At 35.0% G+C, this 25,634-nt stretch overlaps 1 protein-coding gene across 8 annotated transcripts in view; it reads left to right on the top strand.

Annotated features, from left to right (window-relative positions):
• Window positions 1-25,634, top strand: part of celf5a (cugbp, Elav-like family member 5a) — a 388,064-nt gene that overhangs the window by 335,365 nt on the left and 27,065 nt on the right. For 5 of the 8 annotated variants that reach the window (XM_056447706.1, XM_056447711.1, XM_056447708.1 and 2 more), the window contains exon 7: window positions 17,391-17,556. In XM_056447706.1, coding sequence (XP_056303681.1) covers window positions 17,391-17,556 — 166 coding nt within the window. The remainder of the gene's footprint in view (window positions 1-17,390; window positions 17,557-25,634) is intronic. The other 3 variants (XM_056447713.1, XM_056447712.1, XM_056447710.1) reach the window with 1 other exon arrangement.

Below are 25,634 nucleotides of genomic sequence, written 5' to 3'. Positions count from 1 at the left end.
CCAGTCTCATCAGCAGCCTGATAAGCTCATTCATTCATTTTCTTTTTGGCTGAGTCCCTTTATTAATCTGGGGTTGCCACAATGGAATGAACCGCCAACTTATGCAGCATATGTTTTACTCAGTTGATGCCCTTCCTGCTGCAACCCATCACAGGGAAACATCCATACACACCCATTCACACACATACACTACGGACAATTTAGCTTTTTGGACTTGTGGGGGAAACCGGAGCACCCGAGCTGTTTTATTATATTAATTAGTGAGTATTAGTTATTAGTGAGTTAGTGATTTTATTAGTTAAGTTTTAAGATTTCAGTTTTAAACACTAAATAACACTGAATAGCATTTTTACAACATATTTTGATTGTGTAATGCTGTCTCCACATCACTAGGTGTCAGTATAAGGGATAAAATTGTTTACAAAACCATAAAAAGGGCTTTTCTCACTAGGCGTATCGATGCAATATTATTGTTTAGAACCCTTGTTTTAACCTCAGCTAAACACTTTTAATTTAGATATGGGTTAGCACTGATATTTAACCATGCTCCAGTTCCAGTAATTGGGGTGTAACCAATAATTCCGGTGTCAAATAGGCAATGTAAATCAATTTTATTTTACAATGTTAATGCTAAACACTTTGTAACTTGCAGACTGCTTTGGAAAGTCAGAGAATATATATATATATATATATATATTTTTAGGTGTAAAGTGTGCATTTCTAAGGGTGTTTTCACACCTGTCTTATTTAGTTTGGTTGACTCGCACTAGAGTTCGTTTTCCCTCTTGATGTGGTTCATTTGGGCAGGTGTGAATGTAGCAATCGCACTCGAGTGCACACCAAAAGTAGACCAAAAAAGCGTACCAAGACTTCCTTGAAGAGGGTCGCTCTAGGGTTCGCTTTCAAACGAATCCTGGAGCGGTTCGTTTGTGGTGAGAACATGATCTGAACTAGAACAGACCTAACCTCAAAAAGTACTGCATCTGTTTGGAATAATCCAGCTGCTGTAGTCCAGATGCTGTGCATTATGGGATGTGGAAAAATATTTGTTGGCAGTGCTTTACCAACAATTTTAAACAGAGAGAGAGAGAGAGAGAGAGAGAGAGAGAGAGAGAGAGAGAGAGAAACAATACATGATGGATCGTTGGTCATATTTCCGGAAGATGACCATGTCGCAGTTTAGCTAAATTAATTCATGCCTCCTCCTGAAGCAATTTGCGATGTGCCACCGACATTTTCAATGCATTAAGACATTGTTTACCAACCGCAGCTGCGATTTATTCTTGAAGTGTATAGTTTGTCTTAAGTGATGTATACAAACTATATAGTATACTATGACCAGGGATACAATCAGCCAGCGCAGTCGTCCCTCCATAGTAAAAATGACATTTTGTGTTTGTTCAATTGGCATTTTCCCGCACGCTAATTCTGACCAATCGAAAAGCAGTTTAGGAAATACATTCAATAACATCTGGCCAATGAGTAATGTGGATTTTGTCACATGACTGCATTTCGGTTCTTTTCAACTGGCTCGGACCAAAGTGTTTCACAGTGTGGTGTGAACAGGACCAAAAAATGGCAGAAAAATGCTACAATGTATCATTTGTTGCCCTTGGTCGGACCAAATGAACCGAACCACAGATGTGAAAGCACCGTAAAAATACTCAAAACTTCCTGTTCGGCTAGGTTTATAAAAGGCATTGCTCAAAACAAACATTAATGCTACTCAATAAATGTTATCGTGTAACTAGCATGTAAAGAAGTAAATTAGATACTACGTCAGCTTAGCTTTTACACTTCTCACCTGTTGCAGAGGTAGAGCAATGGAAGTAAAATTCAGATAGATAGATAGATAGATAGATAGATAGATAGATAGATAGATAGATAGATAGATAGATAGATAGATAGATAGATAGATAGATAGATAGATAGATAGATAGATAGATAGATAGATAGATAGATAGATAGATAGATAGATAGATAGATAGATAGCATTATAATCTGTTGTGAATGTATCCAATGATATTTTTGAACTTCTTTAAGTCTGTACTTAAAAGATTGACCAACAAAATCAGCTGTAGTCATTAGTTGTGCTTAAATTGTTAATATAAAAAAGATAAAAATATGCAAATGTGCTGTATAATATAACTTATCACATTCTTTGTAAGCTCTTTTGATTATTAGGCTAGTAAGTAACTATACATATACATATTCTAATATCATTTGTAACATTTAAGTAGCACAGCAGCCATGTTAGATATTTATAGATGATATCATGGTGGCTACGCACTGCTCTGTAGTTAGCAACTTGCTAGTTGCAGCCATGCTAGTGTCTATAATGATCTAGCATGGATGTTACGCACTGCTCTGTAAATAGCAAATCGCTAGTTGAAGTTAGCGACTCGCTAGCTCCACATTCGACTTATTTTCTCACCTAAGCAGAACCTAAAAGAGTCTCCTTCATCACGCCTTCATAAACAGGTGACAAATCGCCTAAGCTAACATTTAGCTTCAGATATGGCAATGGTACATTTAGAAACGTGGAGGACGAGCAAATTAAGAGGCTCCTTCCACAAACACAGCTGTGCTGAGGATTACTGGGTTGAGCTGACAGCCAGTAAATTGGATTTTAGTCAGAGCAGAGGAGGGGGGCATCTGAGCACAAATTGGAGGGGTAATAGTGCTGACAACATTGTGCCAAAAGACAGATGCATTATTATTATTATTATTATTTATTTATTTTTAAAGCAGGGTACATCTAACTCTGAAATCTGACAAACAGCTTATCATTCAGCATTACATGAGGATGTTGGAAATATCAGATGTGGCCCCGTCCTCATCTCTGGAGTGGAATGGGGTGTTGGGTTGGGGGTGGGGGGGTGACATAAACACGCGATGAAAGCGAGAAACATTAATTTTCTTTCAGACGCTCTTGTCAATACAAGCTGAACATCTTTTATCTGTCTTTTTCTCCCGCTGCCGTGTGTTTGATCTTTTTTTTTTCCTTTTCTGAGCGAAGCCATCTTCATTTTCGACTTTTTTTCTCTCTCTCTCTCTTTTTGGAAGATGAATAAAAGCGCGGCTGTTGATGGAAAGCCAGAAAGATCTCTTTTACTTGACGCCAATCACCAGAGACGGTGCATTAGATTAATATGACGCACAAATTGCTTGAAAGCACTTCAGAATGTTCTGAAGCCAACATTAATGAGGGGAATGTTTGTCTGGGTGTTTTTTTTTTTTAGGGAGGAGGGTGAGAAGAGGGGGGGCACACACTCTGCTATTGACCTACATTGCCCCCTGTTGTTGAGAAATATAAAAGTGCTGGGTATTTAAGGCACGTTAATAGTGTTAGTGTTACTAAATAGTGTTTACTTCTTATTCATCTATTTCAAACGGCATTCGTCGTTTAGAAATGCTGTTTCTTTTGGACCAGCAAAATGATTGATGAATTTTGAGGAAATGTACAATCTCACTCTGCGTTCTGCAGTAGGATGTTGTACATTTTATTTTAAATGTTTTTTTAAATGTAAACTGAAACCATGTAGTAAATTTGCGATCTATTTTACATATTACTGTTTGTGTACAAAATAGACAATATAAAAAAAAATGTCTAAACAGAAGCAGTCAAGCCCAAAATGCCTGTTTAACTTTTTTTGGATAGTTTCATTCTGAATTGAAATTTGCAAATATATATTACGCTCCCAGTATTGCCAAAGGGTGTGCTATAGTGTACATTGAAAATAATAGAAATGGACATTTCTATGAATGCGTAATACAAACAGGTTTTTAAAGTGCACGTTTTAAAAACGATATTGTTATTGTTTCTGTATAAACTACTAACTAAACTACATTGTCGAATATACAGTAGGCTTGGGCGGTATCCAAATTTTAATACCGTCAAACCTCCTCCCTATTTTACCTCGGTATCCATTATTACTGTGCATAATAAAAAAAAATATGTTGTAAGGCTCAAACAGCATCACCAAACTGTTGGCTTGTGCCTAAACCATTTAGAAACTGAATACCGTATATGCGTCATTAGGTTCGCGGTCACCTGTTTGTCTTGTTCGTATTTGAGATCGGCACGGGACGTCTAACATTCACACACATAAACAAACACACACACACACACACACACACACACACACACACACACACACACACAGACTGCACCAAGCCAGCGACGCACATCACGCTCTCTCATTCACACACATACACACACATAGACTGCACGCTCTCTCTCATTCACACACATACACACACACACAAACGAGTGGTGCTTGACCAAATTACACGAGAATTACCGACCGCTCCTGCGCTTTATTTGGAAATTTATTTCCGCACCGCAAGAAATCTGGCCGGGTCCCGCGGCTTCCATGGAACAGCAGCGGGGGTGAATGCAGACCTTTATTTCGTATTTATCACGTCTCCCTTCTCGTTCGATCGAAACCTGAAATACTGCCAAACTGCAGAGGTTGTGTTCTTTTTAAGAACAGGTCACTTGGTGCGCGACTCGCCATCTTGCCTCACCTCTCTCTCTCTCCTCCACACTGTCCCGGGATGACAATCACGCATACGCATTAAATAAATAGTATTTAATATATAATACTTGTCTCCTATATAAGTGCATTGTTTTTTATGATGGTATAACGATATTGAAACTGACACCGTTGCTATTTTTAGATCCCGCAGTAAACCATATTACAGTATTACCGCCCAAGCCTAATATACAGTAGTCAGCATTTGAAGTGTATCATCACCTTTCATTAAGATTGTCCTAAAACTATTGAACAACACTCATTCTTGATATTTTTGATTAACTTTGGATGTTGACTATTGTGTTTTTTTATCTGAAAAACAATGCTAAAGTCAGTTATTCTGCTTTGGAAATGTGTATTACGTTGTGTTGGTCTCTATAACCAGCCCGCTACCAGCTTAGATATTTAGGGCAGTGTTTCCCAACCTTGTCCCTGAAGGCACACCAACAGTACACATGTTCAACCTCTCCCTAATCAAACACATCTGCATCAACTCATCAGAACATTGGAAGAGACTCCAAAACCTGAAGTTAATGGGTCAGATATGGGACACATCCAAAATATGTGCTGTTGGTGTGCATCCAGGAACAGGTTGGGAAACACTGATTTAGGAAACATGCTAAGTAGTCAACATTAAAATGGATCATCACCTTTCATCAAGGTTGTCCTAAAACAATTGAACAACACCCATTCTTGTCTTAGAACAATTTTGAAAAACTTTTTTGATTCACTTTGAATGTTGACTAGGCGACGCGGTGGCGCAGTGGGTAGCGCTTTCACCTCACAGCAAGAAGGTTGCTGGTTTGCATGTTCTCCTCACGTTTGCGTGGGTTTCCTCTGGGTGGTCCGGTTTCCCCCACAAGTTCAAAGACATGTGCTATAGGTGAATTGGGTATGCTAAATTGTCCGTAGTGTATGTGTGTGAATGAGAATGTATGGGTGTTTCCCAGTGATGGGTTGCAGCTGGAAGGACATCCGCTGCGTAAAACATATGCTGGATAAGTTGGTGGTTCATTCTGCTGTGGCGACTCTTGATTAATTAAGGGACTAAGCTGAAATTATGATTTAAAGTAATGTTTTTGATTTAAATATCAGGAAATAAATTAGGAAATTAACCATAGCGACTTTAATGTAATATAGTTTATATATATTTATTACCTTTGGCCCACGGCTCATAATGATATTTGGTTTTTGGCCCTTTATATGAAAAGGTTTGGGCATCCCTGCTATATTACAAACCATACATCAATAAAAATATTTTTAGATCATCTTATTTAGATAATCGATAAATGTCAAAATGACACATTTGACTGGTCCAAGGTCACATTTTTGGTGAATCCATTGATAATGACTTTGCAGGCCCCTAGCCAGCCTGGTAAAAGGGGTGGTTATTTTTTGGACCTTTTTGCAGTTAATCGCCTCATTTTCTATTTAATTTAAATCTAACTGAGATTTAAATACTGAATTAGGTGACATTTTAAGCACCATTTTTAGCTGGATTAGCTTGTTAGATGGTCATCATAACCACACTTTTTGATGTAACAAAAATATTTCCTAAATATTTAGAATAAAGAATTATGACAAATATTTATTTTTAAAATACAAATGTATTACATCTTATAATCTTAGAAAAAAAGTTTTACATTAAAAACTGTAGCCTATTAGAATTTATTAGGCAAATAAACTGGCCAGCACATTCAACTTTCCTCAGTCAGAATTTGGCCATTTGAATAATAAAAAATCAAAATATAATAGTAATAATAATAATAATAATATAATAGTAATAATAATTATAATAATAGTAGTAATAATAATAATAATAATAATAATAATAATAATAATAATAATAATAATGATAATTATTATTATTATTATTATTATTATTATTATTATTATTATTATTAGGGGCAACGCAGTAGCGCAGTAGGTAGTGCTGTCGCCTCATAGCAAGAAGGTCGCTGGTTCGAGCCTCGGCTGCGTCAGTTGGCGTTTCTGTGTGGAGTTTGCATGTTTTCTCTGCGTTCACGTGGGTTTTCTTCAGGTGCTCCGGTTTCTCCCACAGTCCAAAGACATGCTGTACAGGTGAATTGGGTAAGCTAAATTGTCCGTAGTGTTTGTGTGTGTGTGTGAATGTGTTTCCCAGTGATGGGTTGCAGCTGGAAGGACATCCGCTGTGTAAAACAAATGCTGGATGAGTTGGCGGTTCATTCCGCTGTGGCGACCCCGGATTAATAAAGGGACTAAGCCAAAAAGAAAATGAATGAATAATAATAATACATTTTCTTTTCGGCTTAGTCCCTTTATTAATCTGGGGTCGCCACAGCGGAATGAACAGCCAACTTATCCGGAGGAAACCCACGCGAACATGCTAACTCCACACAGAAACGCCAACTGAGCCGAGGCTCGAACCATCGACCCAGCGACCTTCTTGCTGTGAGGCAACAGCAGTACCTACTGCGCCACTGCTATTATTTAAATATTATTATAATTATTATTATTATTATTATTATTATTATTATTATTATTATTATTATTATTATAATTATAATTATAATTATAATTATTATTATTATTATTATTACAAGAGCCAAAATATTTGATTTCAATATGGGCTGCTTTTGGGGCTTCACACTTTTTTATTGCAGATCAGCAGATTTCCACAGATTGTTAACCTATCATTGAGTCTATTTATTTACTTGTGTAAATGTGTGACATTTATATTCATTCAGTTGTTAAATTAATTTCACTAATATTATTGTGATATAATAATAATAGTAATGTTAAAATGTTTATATGATTTATTTACAATAGTTTGTAAAGTAATATTTTCAGTCATTTAGTAGATACATTATATGAAAGCCTTGCTTTGTTTACCAAATAAGTGGATCTAAATGGATTTGCATTGTAAACATAAATAATAAAAGTCAAAAATGTATTTTTTTTATTTTATGTATTAAGTATTTAGTTATGATACTTCTAAAATCATTGCGCATAAATCCGCAGATGTTTTGTAAAATTCTTAGCAGAAATAGCAAAAACTGTCTGCAGATTCTGTCTGGCCCTAGCCATTTTCTTTCAAGAATAAGGTCAAGATTTGTAGAATAAAAGTTACTTGTCAAACGTTTTCTCTATTTAAAAACAATACAGTAGTGAAAGATGACTTCACTTATGTCAGATGTTTTCTTGCACAGCTGGATGTTGAACTCTTGAAAAATAATTATTTGCATTGGCCAAAACTGATTAACTGAAGTCACACTATGATTCCGCTTGGTCTTAAAGCCTTTTTAGATGAGTTATTTTTACAATTTGTGATAGCATAGCAGTCAAAACAGGACAAATAAGCTCATGAATGGGGCAAATTCTGGATCTTTGTCATCTGAACCCATTAAAAGCCATTTTAAGGTTAAAATTATTAGCCCCTTTAAGCTATTTTTTTTTCAATAGTCTACAGCAGTGTTTCCCAACCCTGTTCCTGAAGGCACACCAACAGTCCACATTTTCAACCTCTCCCTAATCAAACACACCTGAATCATCTTATCATAACATCAGAAGAGACTCCAAAACCTGAAGTTAATGGGTCAGATAACGGAGACATCCAAAATATGTACTGTTGGTGTGCCTCCAGGAACAGGGTTGGGAAACACTGGTCTACAGAACATCGTTATACAATCTGCCTAATTACCCTAACCTGCCTAGTTAACCTAATTAACCTAGTGTGAAGCCTTTAAATGTCACTTTAAAACTATTATGTTTAGAAATGTGTTGAAAAAATCTTCTCTCCGTTAAACAGAAATTGGGGAAAAACATAAACACGGGGGCTAATATATCTGACTTCAACTGTATATCAAGGCAAACTACTTCTAAAAAGACCACGCACACTCTATAAATTACAGCTAAAATATTAAAATCTTCTGTCAACAATGTTTAAGCTCTGGCACAACCAAACTTATGTTTGCACCATCTCTGAGCTCCTGAGTCCTGAAGATGAGCCTCTGCAAACAGCAGCAAAAGGAAGCCAAGCCGTTTCAGGCAATCTTACAGGGCCAGAGACCTTAATAACCAGGGTCCTCGCATTCAGCTCACTCCATTTCTCGCCTCTCTATAAATATCTCTCCAGCGCTGCCGCCATTCAGGCAGGGCCAGAGTGACTCTACAGGGTCATGTGTGATGCAGCAGAGGTGGGCAGAGACACACAGCAGCTCTGGCTTGATAATTGCCAAGTGATAAAGAGGTGATTGCCTGCTGGCACCGAGGGAGACTAATGCCATCGGCAAGCCATAAAAAAAACCCACATGCCTGACACTAAACGAATGCCGTGGTTTTTTTCCCCCATTTTGAAGGAAGAAAAGGTTACGACCTCGCTGATGAAGACTTGGCTGAAGGCAATTTGGTCCATTTTTGCCTGCGCTTGAAGGCTTGCTGTCTATTCAGGATGCAGGGTGAAGTTTTTGTTTTGAAATGCGTAGCAATCACGCGCTCAGTTTAATTGTTATAATTATTTTGAATTATTTATAATTCTTATTTCCCCCTCATGTCCTTACACACCTGTATGCTGTTCTTCCTTAAAAATAAGATATGCAGACTTTAGTAGCTTGTAATAACTAAAAGTTAGTTTGAATGTCATTCATGCAAGTATATAACAGTAAGTTTATAACAGTCAGGCGCGACACAAGTGTTTCTTGCTTGTTTCAGCCTGACACCGTTATGATTTTCATGTCATGCGTCACATTGATTAAATAACAAATGCATTTGCTCACACTTGCGTGTAGGGATGGGTATCATTAGGGTTTTAACGGTATTACTACTTTTATCGATACCACTTATCGGTTCGGTACTTTAACGGTTCTCTTATCGGTACTTTTTGTAGTGTTTTTTTAACGCAAAAACAAATTGAACAGATTAAGCAGCACATTATTTTATTATTACGTTTATAATGTTAAATAAAATGAAACCAATAATTGTAAAACAAATAAATAAATAAAAATGTTCCTGTAAAAGAATGTAGAGAAAAATCAACATGTTTGTCTTTTTTTATTAACAAGAACCAGCATGTTCTGTTTTCTTATACAACATTTCTTAACAAGAATAGAATAAATGAGAAAAAAAAAGAAATTAAATAAAAAGAAAAAGGAAAATAACACAGAGGAGAGGGTACATAATTCTCAAATTACATACAAATAAATTACGCACATTTTTCCAATTTTAGTTATTAACAAGAGTTATTAAATGCACTTTTACTACAGGAAATGCATGTATACAAACACTTTTATGCAAGAAAGTTAAAGGAGGAGCAAATATTAACTGTTTTAATTGCTTTTCCATTTTTAGACTTAGAAATCCCTTTTATATACATTTGAATCTCTTTTTCCAGCACCATGAAGAGAGGTTTGCTTTTGGCAAACTTGGATTTATGTATGTGAAAGTTACATAATAATAAAATAATGTTTATAGTAAAACCAGCATCTTTTAAAGAGCGATCCATTACATAATAACCCAAAATCACATGTTTATAAGATAAGGAAAATGATTTAAAAATATTATGAGCAATAAAAGCTTCAACATTAATCCAAAAAAGTTGGGTATATTGGCAAGACCAAAATAACATGTTTGCCTTTTCTGGCAGAAGTCGAGATCTTTCTTGGTTTGCTCCCTGTAGTTGAAAATAACCTCTTTGAGTTGCAAAATGCAGTTAAATGAGATCATGTTATAAATGATACAGTGTTTTGGGAGTTAATTGTGTTTTTAATACAGTTTTGAGCATCTTGCAATGTAAAAATAAGCTGTTTTTTTAATAATTTCTTAATAAGCAAAGTTTATTATTAGGCTATTCATAGGCTATATTTGTAAATACAGCTGATGTATAAGCATTTTTGATGTTAAAGATTTATTTAGGCTACCTCAGCAAAAAAAAAAAAAAAAATGCTGTTTTCATTGTAACCGAATGTGTGTGTTTATTTACCTATTAATGTTATACTAATTTAGGTGATTGACTGCTGGCATAACGATGTGGATGATGTAACGTTACCGTTAGTAGCTAGGCAGTCAAAAACGTTTCATTTGTTTTACTGCAGTTGATGCACTTTTGAAAGATACTTTCACTGAGCCAGATTGCTTGCGTTTCCGCTTATACAAGAAAACAACTTGTCACGCAAACTTTGCCATTGTCGCTGCCCACTCGGAAAATACAACCCGTTTTGTTCACTTCACAAGCTTACAAGCTGTGTTTGTGCGCTTAGCGCAAGCCTCCACAGATTTGCGCACGCACAGCCGAGAACTGTGAAGGCTTTGAAACTTGATGCGCTCGCTGGAAAACGAGCATTTCTCATGTGAGATTGCCAACTGTGCAGACGCATATCAAATATCGCAAATTAGAAAAGGTTGGTCAGTTAAATTATGCTACTGTAAGTAATGTTTATTCAGCAATAATTCTCCAGTACCGATAACAGAACCGTTAACGTCAGAGCTTATCGGTACTTCTATCGTTTAAATTGTTGCAACGATACCGATAAAGTACAGAGTTTCGGTACCCATCCCTACTTGCGTGCCTATGGCCTCTAGTCTGGACATGAGGTGTGTTCAGGTGCATTTGGGGCACTTATTTTGAGGCAACTGAAATAGACTGCAACCAACTGGAACTTGCTATAAAGTCAATAGCACAATTATTTGTAATTTAAAGAGTACATTATTTCACAACGCGCAAACACTCTGCTGATTACACAGACAGGGATGTGCAGCATACATGCTTGTCTGTAGATGGCCTGCTCACACAATTTAACCTCATGGACTGGCCTTTAAAGAATAAACGGTCACCATTAGGAATAGGTATCATTTATCGATACTGAATACTGTTTAAACGTACAGGTTCTTATCAATAGTTCTTACCTTTGACTGTTTCAACCTAGCCCCCCATGACAGATTGATGCACGTAAACACACCCCACACATGCACAAGGATATAATGTGTATGTTAAACAAACGTCAGCAGTATGATGACATCATTCAAGGATGTAAAATAATAAGCAGCAGCTTCTAGTTTGCTATTAAAACTGAAGTGTGTGGAGACAAATCAGCAAGTATCGTGAACATTACCATTTGTCCTGAAGCTTACCGGTAGTCTGCCATTGATCTATTTACACAATGGTCCAAAAAAAAAAAACAGTTCTCATTACCAAAGCCACCATTCACTTTCATCATATGGAAAAGAGCAGCCTGAACATTCTGCTAAACGTCACATTTTACTATCTACGCATTAAATAATGTAACACTATTTCGAAGCGACAAACGCTTAAGAAAATGATTCATTTTCAGTTGATATATTCCTTCAAATGTAACTAACAAAGATTCCCGAGAGATTTTTTTTAATAGTCTTGTTTCGCCTGCCGACAGCCGAAAGATCTTGTTTTTTCTGTTCTTTTTTCCCCCCTTCATTCTCCCCCCTCCACCTCCTCCAAGAACAAATTGATGTTGCTCACTTCTCCCCAACATAATTACATGCTTGGGCCTCCAATTTTCTGTTTTAATTCCTAAAGAGCAGAACTGAATGCCACATCGTTATCTGAAGCAATCTGGTGGCAGCCATGAAAGGCGACATTATCCGAGCCGTTCATGGAGGGAAATTACAATATGGAAGTCTTCAACTCGCCGCTCTACGCTGTGCCCAAAGCCCGTCCCTCTGGCTTTTAAAGGGCATTAGCGAACTGTCACCCGGCTAGTGCCAGCCAGCTTAACTCCGATGCCCCATTCAGCAGGAAGATGCCCACAAAAGCGTCTGATTACTGTGGCATGGCTATTACATGGCGGAGAGAGCAGACTGTCTTGTCTCACCCTTGCTTGAAGGTTGACAAATGCATTAAATCAGTGCTCCGTGACGCATTTTTAACATCCAAATTTTTGCGAAGTCACCCACATAACTGCTTAGTGAGATCGGAATCTCACAGGCGGCGAAATGCACTCTTAAAGGGGTAGTTCACTCAAAAAACAACATTTGCTATTATTAGCTGACATAGTGGCTGGTGATTCGTATACAGACACAATTTATACTGGTTGCTCCTGTTGGTACATTTAGTTTGTGTTTGTGTGTGTGTGTGTGTGTGTGTGTGTGTGTGTGTGTGTGTGTGTGTGTGTGTGCGTGTGTGCGTGTGTGCGTGTGTGTTTGTGAATGTTTTTTTAAAAATACTTAAAGGAGATGGATATCTGGAAAGGCAGAAGATGCATTAAATAATAGTTTGGTGTCATATTATTAATTTATCTTCATATATATTTCATATTATAAATAAATAATCATTTATATAGATTGTGTTGGGAAAATAAGTGTTTTTACAGAACTACTTTGAAAACACAAAACAAGATCTGTCAGTGAGACTATATACATTCAAGCCTGAAAATATTCATACCCCTGGGGTATGAATGACTTCGAGCTTGACATATATATATATAATGAAAATTTTCTGTAGGAATATATTTAAACATTCTTGAAACAAGATTTTTTTTTCTTGAGAATCAACATTTCATAAATAAGATAGATTGGTCACATTAATTATTTATATAGGTTTATTCCGTTTTAATATTTATTTAATATTATAAATAAATGATAGTTTTTATATGTTGTATATTTACAGAAATATTTTCAAAACAAGATGGAGAAAAAGTCAGTCAGACACAAGATTGTACTATGAATAAAAGCGTACATGTAAAAGCAACTATTGATATATTATTCACTGCTGCCATTTATCATATATATACAAACACATTTATAAAAAATAGCCCCTTTCACACAGCGATACCGGTAAATTTAAATACCGGTAAAAAAAAGCCTCATTCAAACAGACAAGAACGTTGTCGGAATTTTTCAGGAAAAGACCATTCACACATTCATTCCAAAATACCGGTAAATTCTGACATCATTAACCAGAAACGGCTATGTATATATATATATATATATATATATATATATATATATATATATATATATATATATATATATATATATATATATATAATTTACCGGTATCGCTGTGTGAAAGGGGCTATTTTTTATAAATGTGTTTGTATTATATCTATATTTACTTTATATAGCATCTTGACTATGTACTCATTTTAAATATGTATGAATACAAATATTCTCCCTGTATAAGTGTTAAACTATTAAAAACTGTATTAAGCATGTTCGCTCAGTTTTATATATATATATATATATATATATATATATATATATATATATATATATATATATATATATATATATATATATATATATATATATAAAACTTATTCCTGCTTGTTGTGATCGCCGGCGATCTGAATCTAAGGAACTAACTACAACTCCCAGCATGCACCTTGCACACACCAGTTCCTGTTTCTCACTGATTACACTCACAACATGGACTGATTATCTGGTCTTTATATTCACCCCTCACACACACACACACACACACATACGGGGCAGAGTCTTGTTTTCCTTGTGAAGCAATTCAATGCGTATTTCCCTGTTTATCCTGCCATGTGTTTTGATCTTTGCGTGGTTTACCGTTTATTGATTTTTTTGCCACCTGTTCTGACTATTTACCTGTTTAGCTTTGGGTTATTCTCATGCTCTTGCTTGATCCTGTTATGAACTACGCCTGTTTGCCTAAGCTTAAAATAAACTGCACATGGATCCTTCATCTCAGTTGTCCAGTGTCTACTGTTACAGAAGACTCAGCCATGTGTGTGTGTGTGTGTGTGTGTGTGTGTGTGTGTGAGGGGTGAATATAAAGTCCAGCTAATTAGTTCATGATGAGTTATTAGTTGTGTGAGCATAATCAGTGGTAAACAGGAACTGGTGTGTGCAAGGTGTATGCTGGGAGTTGTAATTCGTACCTTTGACGTGTATGTAGTTCTCTTGCGATTTGCAACTCCCAGATTGCCGGTGATCATAAAACTCCTGCTGGATTCCCTAACAAAATGTATAACTTTTTGATTTAGTGGCTAATTCATTTGTGCAATCTGATTTGTATACTTTAGTACAATTTGCTCATCCCCCAATGAGGCGTATGGTTAGGGGTTGGGTTTGGGGACACGTCTCCTTTTAAAAATCGTACGTTTTGATATGAGTTAAATCATATGAATTCCTGCTAAATAAACCCTTTTCATACAATACATAAACAGTTACGTTTCCTTGTGAGAACTGTGAGATTTCCAACCTATTCTAACAGCTGCTGGTGTGCAGTTTGTGGCTGGGATTATGCAGATGTGAGGAGGAGTTTATAGACAGTAGAGGCTTATAGATTTGTTTTGTGGGTGGACGGCATCTTTCAGGCTCAGTGACAAGGCCAATGAGAGAATATGATTGCCTTTCTGCTATCGGCCGATGGAGAGCAAAGCATGAACAATATCATCCTCAGCATTCAGATGAAGAGTGGCAGCCGGATGATTATTGCGTTTTTTTCTGCCCTTGTTTCCTCTGTGGCAAATAAATGCTGGTGTGTGCATGAATGATGCTGGATTAGTTGTAGCATTGTTGAGTTTAATGGGAATAGTTTAATGTAAGCCTCATTTTCAGAAGGGTTGTTTATAGTGAGAGAAGACAGTGTTGTCTGTTGAATTTGAACAAAGCATTGTCGGATGGATTGTGTTTGTAAAGATGGATAATACAAACTTTTTTGAGTGCATATAAATGCCAATTATATTCAAATAATGTTGATAAAAGAAATCTAGTAAAAATGTATTCATTTATTCAATTAATTTGTTTAATTTGTTGTGTTAATTTGTAGAGACTGTAAAAAATTCAACGCAGTCTCACAGCAATTTGTAACTTTTTGATTTAGTGGTTAATTCATATTCATTTATACAATTTCATTTGTACATTTTAGTACAATTTGCTCATCTCCTAATGAGACGGATGTTTAGGCATATGTTTTGATACAACGGAAATCGAATGAATTAATAGGAATTAGCCACTTTTCTGGCAATACACAAAGTAGTTACGTTTCCTTGTGAAATTGGGCTGGAAAAAAAGTTATGATCAATATGGCATGACAATATCCGTTTTAAAGTTAAATATAGCTTATTAAACTAATGTTTAAGTCAACTTAAAGTTATACAAGCTGTTTTAAGTCAGTTTAATTTAATTTAGGTAAAAAAAAAACCTCTTATATGAGTTAATATGGCTTAATTATAACTTAATATACAGTTGAAGTCAGAATTATTAGCCCCCTTTTGAATTTTTTTTCTCTTTTTTAAATATTTGCCAAATGATGTTTAACAGAGCAAGGAAATTTTCACAGTATGTCTGATAATATTTTTTCTTCTGGAGAAAGTCTTATTTGTTTTATTTAGACTAGAATAAAAACATTTATTTTTTTATACATTTTTCAAACACCGTTTTAAGGTCAAAATTATAAGCCCCTTTAAGCCATTTTTTTCTGATAGTCTACAGAACAGACCATTGTTATACAATAACTTCCCTAATTACCCTAACCTGCCTAGTTAACCTAATTAACCTAGTTAAGCCTTTAAATATCACTTTAAGCTTGAAAAAAATATCTTAGGTCTTGAAAAATATCTAGTCAAATATTATTTACTTTATTATTTTTTTAGTTTAGTTATTTTAATTAGTTAGCTAGTTCATACAGAATTAGATTATTTATTAAAAATTACATGAAAAAATGATATTATTAACTATTATTGTCATATTTTTGTATAAAATTATTTATACAATGATGACCAAATTATTTTACATTTGATTGTTCAATATTTGTATTTGAATACTGTTAGGTCATATAACCATAACTCACTATTTATTGAACCTTTATTTGTCCTGTTGTATTTATATATGCTTAATTTATAAAATTTTATGCAGATGTAAGGCATAGAAAAATACTTGATCCCCCTAGTCGATCTAACTTAATGAAATCTTTCCAAATAGAACTATTCAGTCATCTTGCAAAATTATATTCATATCGCAATATATGCCAAAACAAAAATATACACCAAAACAAAATATCGCAATGTCAGATTTTTCCAGTATCATGCAGCCCTAATATATATCTGTGTGTGTGTGTGTCTTTTTGCAAAGTCTGGGATTTGAGGGGTCTGAGATTTAAGCCGAAGTCCTAAAATCATGTTAGTCAAAGTTTACATACACACCAAAAGCTACATTTTATTGATTATTCCATTCTTAGTCTAACCAAAATGGTAATCCAGAACAACCAATCCAGATATTGTAATCATAGAATACTTATAACTTATAACTATCGCCATTCTCACTTTCACTCACAACAAATTCAACATATTTTGACAAAAGTCTACAAGTGGACGTTATTAGAATAGAAAATATGTTTGCGTTTCTGGTATATGATGCATGTAAACCTGCATGAGGTATGATTTGATGCTCATTTAGGCTGAATGTAAGAATATCTGCTTCAGTGTAAACCTGATTTATTCAGCCATGATAGCTGCAGCATCACAAAAAAAAGACGAGGAGAAAACAGAAGTTCCTCTGTCAGGGCCATGAAGAAAGCATCACCTTAAAGTTTGGAAAAAAAAAAAAAGAAGAATACAATTCAATTTTTCTGCTCCGAACTCCCAGGTCCCTTAAGGACTACAATAATATGCGCGAGGATCCCTCCATTAGAATGAGCCAGACCGACAGCTATTGAAATGTTTGGAGGGGCTTTGTGACAGGCCTCTGACTGGGAAGATGGACGCTTCCACTAAACATAGGTTGACACATTTTTCTCTTTTTCCGCTCTACTTTCTCCTCTACTCTGTGAAGCACTGCCTATCCATCATGCCCACATGTAGCCCGTGTGCTTCTAGTAACTTTTTTCTCTCTCTCTCTCTGTTGTTTTTTCTCTCTATCTCTATCTGGCAGCTGATGCAACAGCAGGCGGCTCTCATGGCTGCCAGTCACGGAGGATACCTGGCGCCCAGCGTGGCCTTTCCCACCACCCAGATCCATCAGATGGGGGCGCTCAATATCAACAGCCTGCCGCCCACCCCAATGACCCCGGTGTCGGGTGAGTTTCATCAGACACTGGGTGAGCAACGCTGCTTCATTTCCTCTCTTACGGGACGGGGGCTGAGATATGAGGTGTTACGGTCGTTTTAGGCCAAGCTTGTGCGCAATTGGAATTAGTGGTAATTTGTCGTTAGTCTGACCCAAATCATGTGGTGAGATAAAAGGTTACAGGTGTGTTAATCAGAGCTTAAAAACACTTTACAGGTTACATTTCAGTCAAAATAAATCAATGTTGTTGTTGTTGTTTGTTATCGGCACGTTTTTGTTTTGTTTTTTTGAACAGTTTAACTATAATCTTACCTGTAATCTTAAATCTGTTTAAGCTTTGTTTTTGATTAGACTAACAAACAATATCAGTCATTAATATATATACAAATATATATTAGTCAGTCTGAGCCAAATCATCTGTTGAGAAAAAACGTTACTGATATCATAACCGATATCGTAACAGTCTGACTGAAACTGCCATTTTTGTGTGCAGTTTGACTGAGATCTTACCTGTAATTTTGTGTCTATTTAAGCTTTGATTTTGATCAGACTAACAAACAATATTAGTCATTAATATATACTAATATATATATATATATATATATATATATATATATATATATATATATATATATATATATATATATATATTAGTTGTTTATTTGACCGAAATCATGTATTGAGATAAAAAGTTATCGTGATGTTGTTCAGAGCTTAAAGACGCTTTACAGTTTTTTATTATTACTGGCACATTTTGACTGAAACTCTGCAGTTTTTCTTTTTGTTTTTTTTTTTGCACTGTTTGACTGAAATCTTACCTGTAATCTTAAGTCTACTTAAACTTTGATTTTGGTCAAACTAACAAACAATATCAGTCACTAATATAGATATACTAATACATATATATTAATCATTAAAAGTTACAGTTATGTTAAGCTGAGATTAAAAACATTTCAATTGAAATAACCCTGTTTTTTATTATTATTGGCACAGTTCAACTGAAACCACATGTGGCGTTTTTGTGCACAGTTTGACTGAAATCTTACCTGTAATCTTAAGTCTATTTAACCATTGATTTCAGTCAGACTAATAAACAATATTAGTCATTAATATATACTAATATATATTAGTCGGTCACCTGACCCAAATCATGTGTTGAGATAAAAAGTTACCGTAATGTTGTTCAGAGCTTAAAGACACTTTAGTTTGAATAAACCAGTGTTTTTTAATCATTACTGGCACATTTTGACTGAAACTCTGCGAGTTTTCTTTTTGTTTAGTTTTTTCCACAATTTGATTGGAATCTTACCTGTAATCTTAAGTCTATTTAAGTTTGATTTTGATCAGACTAACAAATAATATTAGCCACTAATATGTTAATCAGAGCTTAAAGGCACTTTACAGTTTAAATAAACCTTTTTTTTATTATTATTGGCACAGTTCTACTGTACATACGCTGTTTTTTGCATAGTTTGACTGAAATCTTACCTGTAGTTTTAAGTCTATTTAAACTTTGATTTTGGTCTGACTAACAATATTAGTTGACATATATCAGTCATTAGTCTGAACCAAATCGTGTCTTACAGTTATGTTGATCAGAGCTTAAAACACTTTATTTCAGTCTAAATAAACCTGTTATAATTTTTTTTTTGATTGGCATGACTAAACCTCTGTTTGTTTTGGTCAGAGTAACAAACATTACTCATTAATATATGCTAATATATACAGTTGAAGTCAGAATTATTAGCCCCCCTGAATTATTAGCCCCCCTGTTTATTTTTTTCCCCCAATTTCTGTTTAATGGAGAGAAGATTTTTTTCAACACATTTCTAAACATAATAGTTTTAATAACTCATTTCTAATAACTGATTTATTTTATCTTTGCCATAATGACAGTAAATAATATTTGACTAGATATTTTTCAAGAAACTTCTATACAGCTTAAAGTGACATACAGTATTAGACTTAACTAGGTTAATTAGGTTAACTAGGCAGGTTAGGGTAATTAGGCAAGTTATTGTATAACGATGGTTTGTTCTTTAGACTATTGAAAAAAATCTAGCTTAAAGGGGCTAATAATTTTGACCTTAAAATGGTTTTTAAAAAATTAAAATCTGCTTTTATTCTAGCCGAAATAAAACAATTAAGACTTTCTCCTGAAGAAAAAATATTATCAGAAATACTGTGAAAATTTCCTTGCTCTGTTAAACATCATTTGGGAAATATTTTTTTTTTAAAATCAAAGGGGGGCTAATAATTCTGACTTCAACTGTACATTAGTCTTAGTCTGACTGAAATCAAGGATTTCATGCACTGTCAGAGAGTTTAATCTGATTAACATCAGTTATGTTAATTAATGCTTAAATACACTTTACAGGAAACATTTCAGTTGACCACCTATGATTTGTATGCTTGTTTTTTGTTTTGGGAGGTTTTTGTGCGCTCAGGGATGGGGTCTTTAGCAGTGTTGCAATGTTTGCAGTCTTGTTTTAAGCCTGAACAGCATTGTGTGATTTGCACAACTGACACATTTGACACATCTGACCTATATTGTATGATTTTTGTGCAGCCAGGGATGAATCTGAGATGAAGTCTAACAGTCATGTTAAGATTCTAGTCAGAATAAACATTCGAAGGTTCAGACTAAAGAAAATGGTGAGATGAAGGGCCCTATCATACACCCGGCACAATAAGGCGCAAGGCGTGTATGACGTGATGTTGTGACCAGCACAAGAGTAATTTTCACATTTTGCGGCACGTTGTTTAAATAGCAAATCAATTTGAGCTACTTTGTGGACTCATGGGTGTGCTGGTCTAAAAAGGAGGTGTGTTAAGGCGCATTGGTGGCACGGTGTTATTTTGAGAAACTGAAATATACTGCGCTATCGACTAACTAAAAGCTGGTCTAAAAGTCCAGCACAGAGCGTATTAGTTATGCACATTGCTTAATACACACAGGGTGTAAAGCAATACACAAATATCTTTACATATGAAAAAAATTAAAGGATTGAAATGATACAAAATTATTATTTTCTACATAAATATAAAAAACACTACCTCCATGCCTTTTTCATGTCGGGGGGCTTATTTTTAGTTTATTCCTGACAATTTGCAATTGTAAAATGTTATTATTATTATTATCAATATTATTTATATTAAAAACAAGCTTTGATTTGTCCATCTGTCGGGTTTTGGAGATGTATGCACCACCATATGGGGCATAAGAATAGGACGTGTGTTTGGATATAACTTACAAGTTTTTTTGACCACACTTCGTTATTATTGTTTATTTAAACGATTAAAGCTATATAACAATGAAAGCTATCATTTGTATTAAGTCCAACCTAAATCGTTCTTTTATTTTGCAGTCATAGATGAGTCTGAGAAGTGTTAAATAACACTTGCAATGTTTTCATCCACCCATTTTAAGCACATTTTGGAATATCGTATTAAAATAATAAGTTTTAAAAATGTACATACAAAGCTTATGCGCACAACTGATAGGGATAAACATTTTATCCAATAAGAAATAACATCAAATGTGCAGCTCTACTGAAGGTTTTTGTTTGGAAATTCAAATGAAAAACAGTTTGAAAATACACATGTCTTCAACAAATCAGCCCATCTCATGTCACATTTTAAGTTGCTGACATTTCCTAAATGGCGCGCACATCAGAATTGCAGATTGTTTTCTTCATCCTCAGAAACAGCTTTGATAATCAGGACACACGACTGCTCTGATTGTCATTCCCAGCACCCCAGTTATCATGCAATCTAAACAAACAGGAGATCTTATTGGATAATGGCCACCTTACAGCATTTGCTTATGCAGCAGTATTGCACTTTTCCGATCCCTTCCGAAAACATGCCAGCCAGTGAATTATGCTCAGCTTTAACAAAGCTCATTCCTCTTTTGTCAACAGCACTGCTGTACCAATTTACACCATACACCACGACACCGGACAATATCATTTGTCATTCTCGCTAAAGCGCGTAGTTTGGCACCATATGAGTAGCTTGCAGCTAACTGGCCAGCCAATTTCGAAACACATTATTAGTTTGGTGGCTAATTGACTGACCGTGGAATGAGAAAATGCTTGCGCTCATATGCAAAGTTAAAACACAAGCTTTTATTACCTGAGGGGTCTGGAAAGGCAAGACGCTTCCTCTGGAATCACATATAGATTTAATATTCTTCCATCTTTTACAAGCCGCCATCCGGTCCCACAAAAAGCCTGGTCCAATTAAAGCAGCGAGCTGTCAAGCCACGCTCCTTCTCGCCGCGGCTGAGGCCATCCATGTGTGGCATTACATGCAAATCTACTTACTTGCTACTTCAAATATTAAGTCAGACAGACAGGACGGTTTGTCAGATTGTTTTGTTGCGGTGCGAAACATGCACTTTTTCCATCACGGGTCATCCATCACTCACTGCATATTGGTTTTAGCAGCACCTTTTGTGTTAGCAATGCTGCAGTTGTTTATAATACTAAATAACTGATGTTTTTTGTAGGTTTGAATGCCATTAAAAGAATACTATAGTACATACTGTAAAACCAAAGTATACAATAGTGTTTATGGTTTATCAGTTCAGATATAGTTAATATTACAGTATGATGTAGTATTCATTCACAAAGAGTTGTAAATACTATAATATGTACAGTATAATACACTTTACTAGTAACAGTATTTGCTATAAATTACTATAGTATTTTTTAGTATTTGCTTGCCAAAATATACTGTGGTGCTTCTAGGGTCTTCAGATGTTTTACTGTTGTACTCTGAAGTGAATAAATTATGGTAAAACCATGGCCAAAATTAAAGCATTACTATGATATGTGTGCTAATATACATACATAATATTACCGTGGTAATTTATATTTTTGCCCTAATTGTCTGTGAAACCATGGTAAATGTCACAAAATGTTCAATAAACCTGTTTAATTCAATAGTAAACATCAGTTAATGTCCATGAAGAGATTATATTACCATGGGATATGCCACAGAAACACACTATTACCATTATAAATGTCCATTAAACCACATTAATACAGTAACTACCTGATTTTACCATGGTAAATATCACATAACATAGTATTACCATGACAAATCTCTAATACATCATGTTAATACCTAATATCACAATGGCAAATTGCAATGAAAAACATAATTTTGTCATGGGAAATTTCACAAAGCCTAGTGCTATCATAGTGGATGTCCTTAAAAACATGGTAATTTCATTGTAAATGTCTCATAAGCATAATATTACTATGGTAAATATCTCTGAAGCCATGTTAATATCATGGTATATGCCACAATAACATACTATTGCCTTGATAAATGTCAAATAAACCATATTAATACAGTAAAAACATGATTTTACCATTGTAAATGTCACACAACATAGTACTGTCATGGCAAATAAACCATGTTAACACAAAACACATAATCACAATGGCAAATTGCAATGAAAACATGGTATTACCATTGCAAATGTCTACAAAACACAATATTACATAAAAAATTTGGTAGTGTCATGTTAAAACATGGTAGTGTCATGTTAAAGAAGGCATAACATAGTATTACCATGAAGAAATGTCCACAAAAACATTTTTCAACATAACTAAAACTAAGTCACAAAATATAATGCAGTATTACTATGGGAAATGACACAGATATCATATTACCATGTTAAACGTTTCACACTTTTACATGCATTCTTGTAAATAACATTCTTTACTATGTTTACTACTACAATTACTATGCAAAATGTCAATGGAACCCTACTAGAACCACATTATTTATTTTATTTATCTTTTTTTTACTTCCTCACAAAACTGATCCAGCTCTGTGTAAAACAACTGCATTCCTAATTTTGTATTTTATCCTCTTTGACTGGGATCAATGTCATATTAGCATGCAATGCAGCTGCTGGGGTGAATTGGCCTCTCTTACACTGACTTAATTGAAAGAGACTGGCGGAGCTGCGCGGATCTCCTGTGGACGCGAGATGTGCTGAAATATGCGCAGCGTTGGACATGCTCGTGTGTGTTTGTGTGTGTCTGTGTGTGCGCAAGCTCGCCTCTACTGATTGCCTTCCATTATTGAACCTATTGGAATCTGTTGCATTATTAATCCTGCGCGAGATAGAAAGGCTGGCGTTAAAAATATTCCAAGGACTACAATAAATAAGATATTCGTGTGCTTTTTTTCATTCACTCATTCATTTGCATCTCCCTGACAGGCACAGCACCTCTGGTTTATTCAGTACATCTGCCTTTGGACACACATACACACACACACACACATACCTATTGGTTTTGACTTGTGTATAAAGCATTGTGAAAGCACAGACTGAAATCTGGTTCAATAGTAAGAGTTAGCGCTGGACAATTTTTCTGATTTTATTGATCAATTTAGAACGTAACGTTTCGGCTTGGCTTGTGTGTTTAATCAGCAAATTTAATAAATAAACATATAAGAATAGGCCACTGATAAAAAGATGGTTTTATTGCATGACTGTGCACCCAACTCGATGTCAGTGGGAGAAAATGTAAAATTTTTCCGTTGGTAGCCAATTTATATGAATTTGTAAACCTGAAAATGTCAACACAATCTCATGGCAATTCGTAACTTTTTCATTTAGTGGCTAATTCGTATGAATTCGTACGATCTAATTCGTATAATTTAGTATGATTTCCTCATCCCCCAATGACGGTTGGGTTTAGGGGTGGGGTTAGGTGCCACGCCTCCTTTTTTTAAATCGTACAATTTCGTACGACTGAACTCGTATGAATTCGTACGAATAAGCCACTAAACTGACAAAACGTAAAATACTTACGTTTTCTGGAAAATGTTTGATTTTTATTCAAAAAGTAACATTAAAGACTCGTGAACGCAACCTACAATTTAGATCATACAATTTAGCCACTAGTTTGCCAAAATATAAAATGGTTACAAATTGCCATTAGCTATATGTTTACATCCAAATATTCCAATTAGATTTGTGCGCAAAACTGGGATATTGCACAAAACACTTGAAAATAAAGCACCTTTTCTATCAAATGAGTCAAAATCAACACTTCTTGATAAACTGCAGCAAATATCAAAATATATAATGGAATTTGCTGCTATTTTTGTTATTACATGATCTGTCACATGACTTTTTTAATGCGCATGCTGGAATTTATTCGGTAAAGGTGTTTCAATCGCAATTTCTCTTATAAAATAAAACATTTATCCCACTCAGTTGAGCACATTGTGAAAATTTATGTGCTTTTTAGCATTTCCGTAAAGCGTTTTTATGAGCCTATCTAAAAAAATAGGGGAATGGAACATAGCTAATGTCAATATGCAAATAATTATAACAACAAATAATAAAAAAGACCTGACTGATTGAGCACTCAAGATTAGTGTCACTATTTTACGTTTTTTCCAAATGACTTGTTTATTCGCTTGAATTTATTTAATGTCATTCATACAGAAATGTACGTTTTTTGGAAACAAAATAAGCTTATCATCAGGTAGGTGTGAGCAGATTATATTTAAATTTTTTAAGATATCATACGAATTTGCCACTATTCTTCCAAAACTTAAATTAGTTAGGAATTACTAGTACAGACTGTGTCGTTATATGAACAAATATTACAATTCGAGACACAGTCAATACAGCAAACACGAGAAAATGTATCTCACAAGAAATTGTAACAATTTTACGCTTTAGTGAATTATCCGCTTTTTAAGTGTGACATCACGTGAAGCGGCTTCCGGGTCCAAGCGCTCTATCAAACTGTATGGGGAGACTCATTAAATGGTAATAATAAACATTTACAAATGTAATACTTTCAAAAATCTCGATCGCAATATAACTTGAAATATAATGAAACTGAGGGTCGATGACAACAGAGTTGAGGATCCACTTGCAGTTTTATTTAACAGAACCATCAGGCAGGCAATGCTCCGAACAGGGACAAACAGAAGCATGCAGAAAAACCAAAAGCGTAGTCAATGTACAGGTGAATGGTTGGGACAGGCGGCAAGACAACAGAAAACAATAATCGAGGCAAGGGTCAAAAAAAACGGGAACGCTTTGAATTGCTCACTTACAGC

This window comes from Danio aesculapii, chromosome 22 (assembly GCF_903798145.1).
Source record: "Danio aesculapii chromosome 22, fDanAes4.1, whole genome shotgun sequence".
Taxonomy (NCBI): Eukaryota; Metazoa; Chordata; class Actinopteri; order Cypriniformes; family Danionidae; genus Danio; species Danio aesculapii.
Note: the sequence above shows the minus strand (reverse complement) of the source record. Positions and strands in the feature narration are given on the sequence as shown.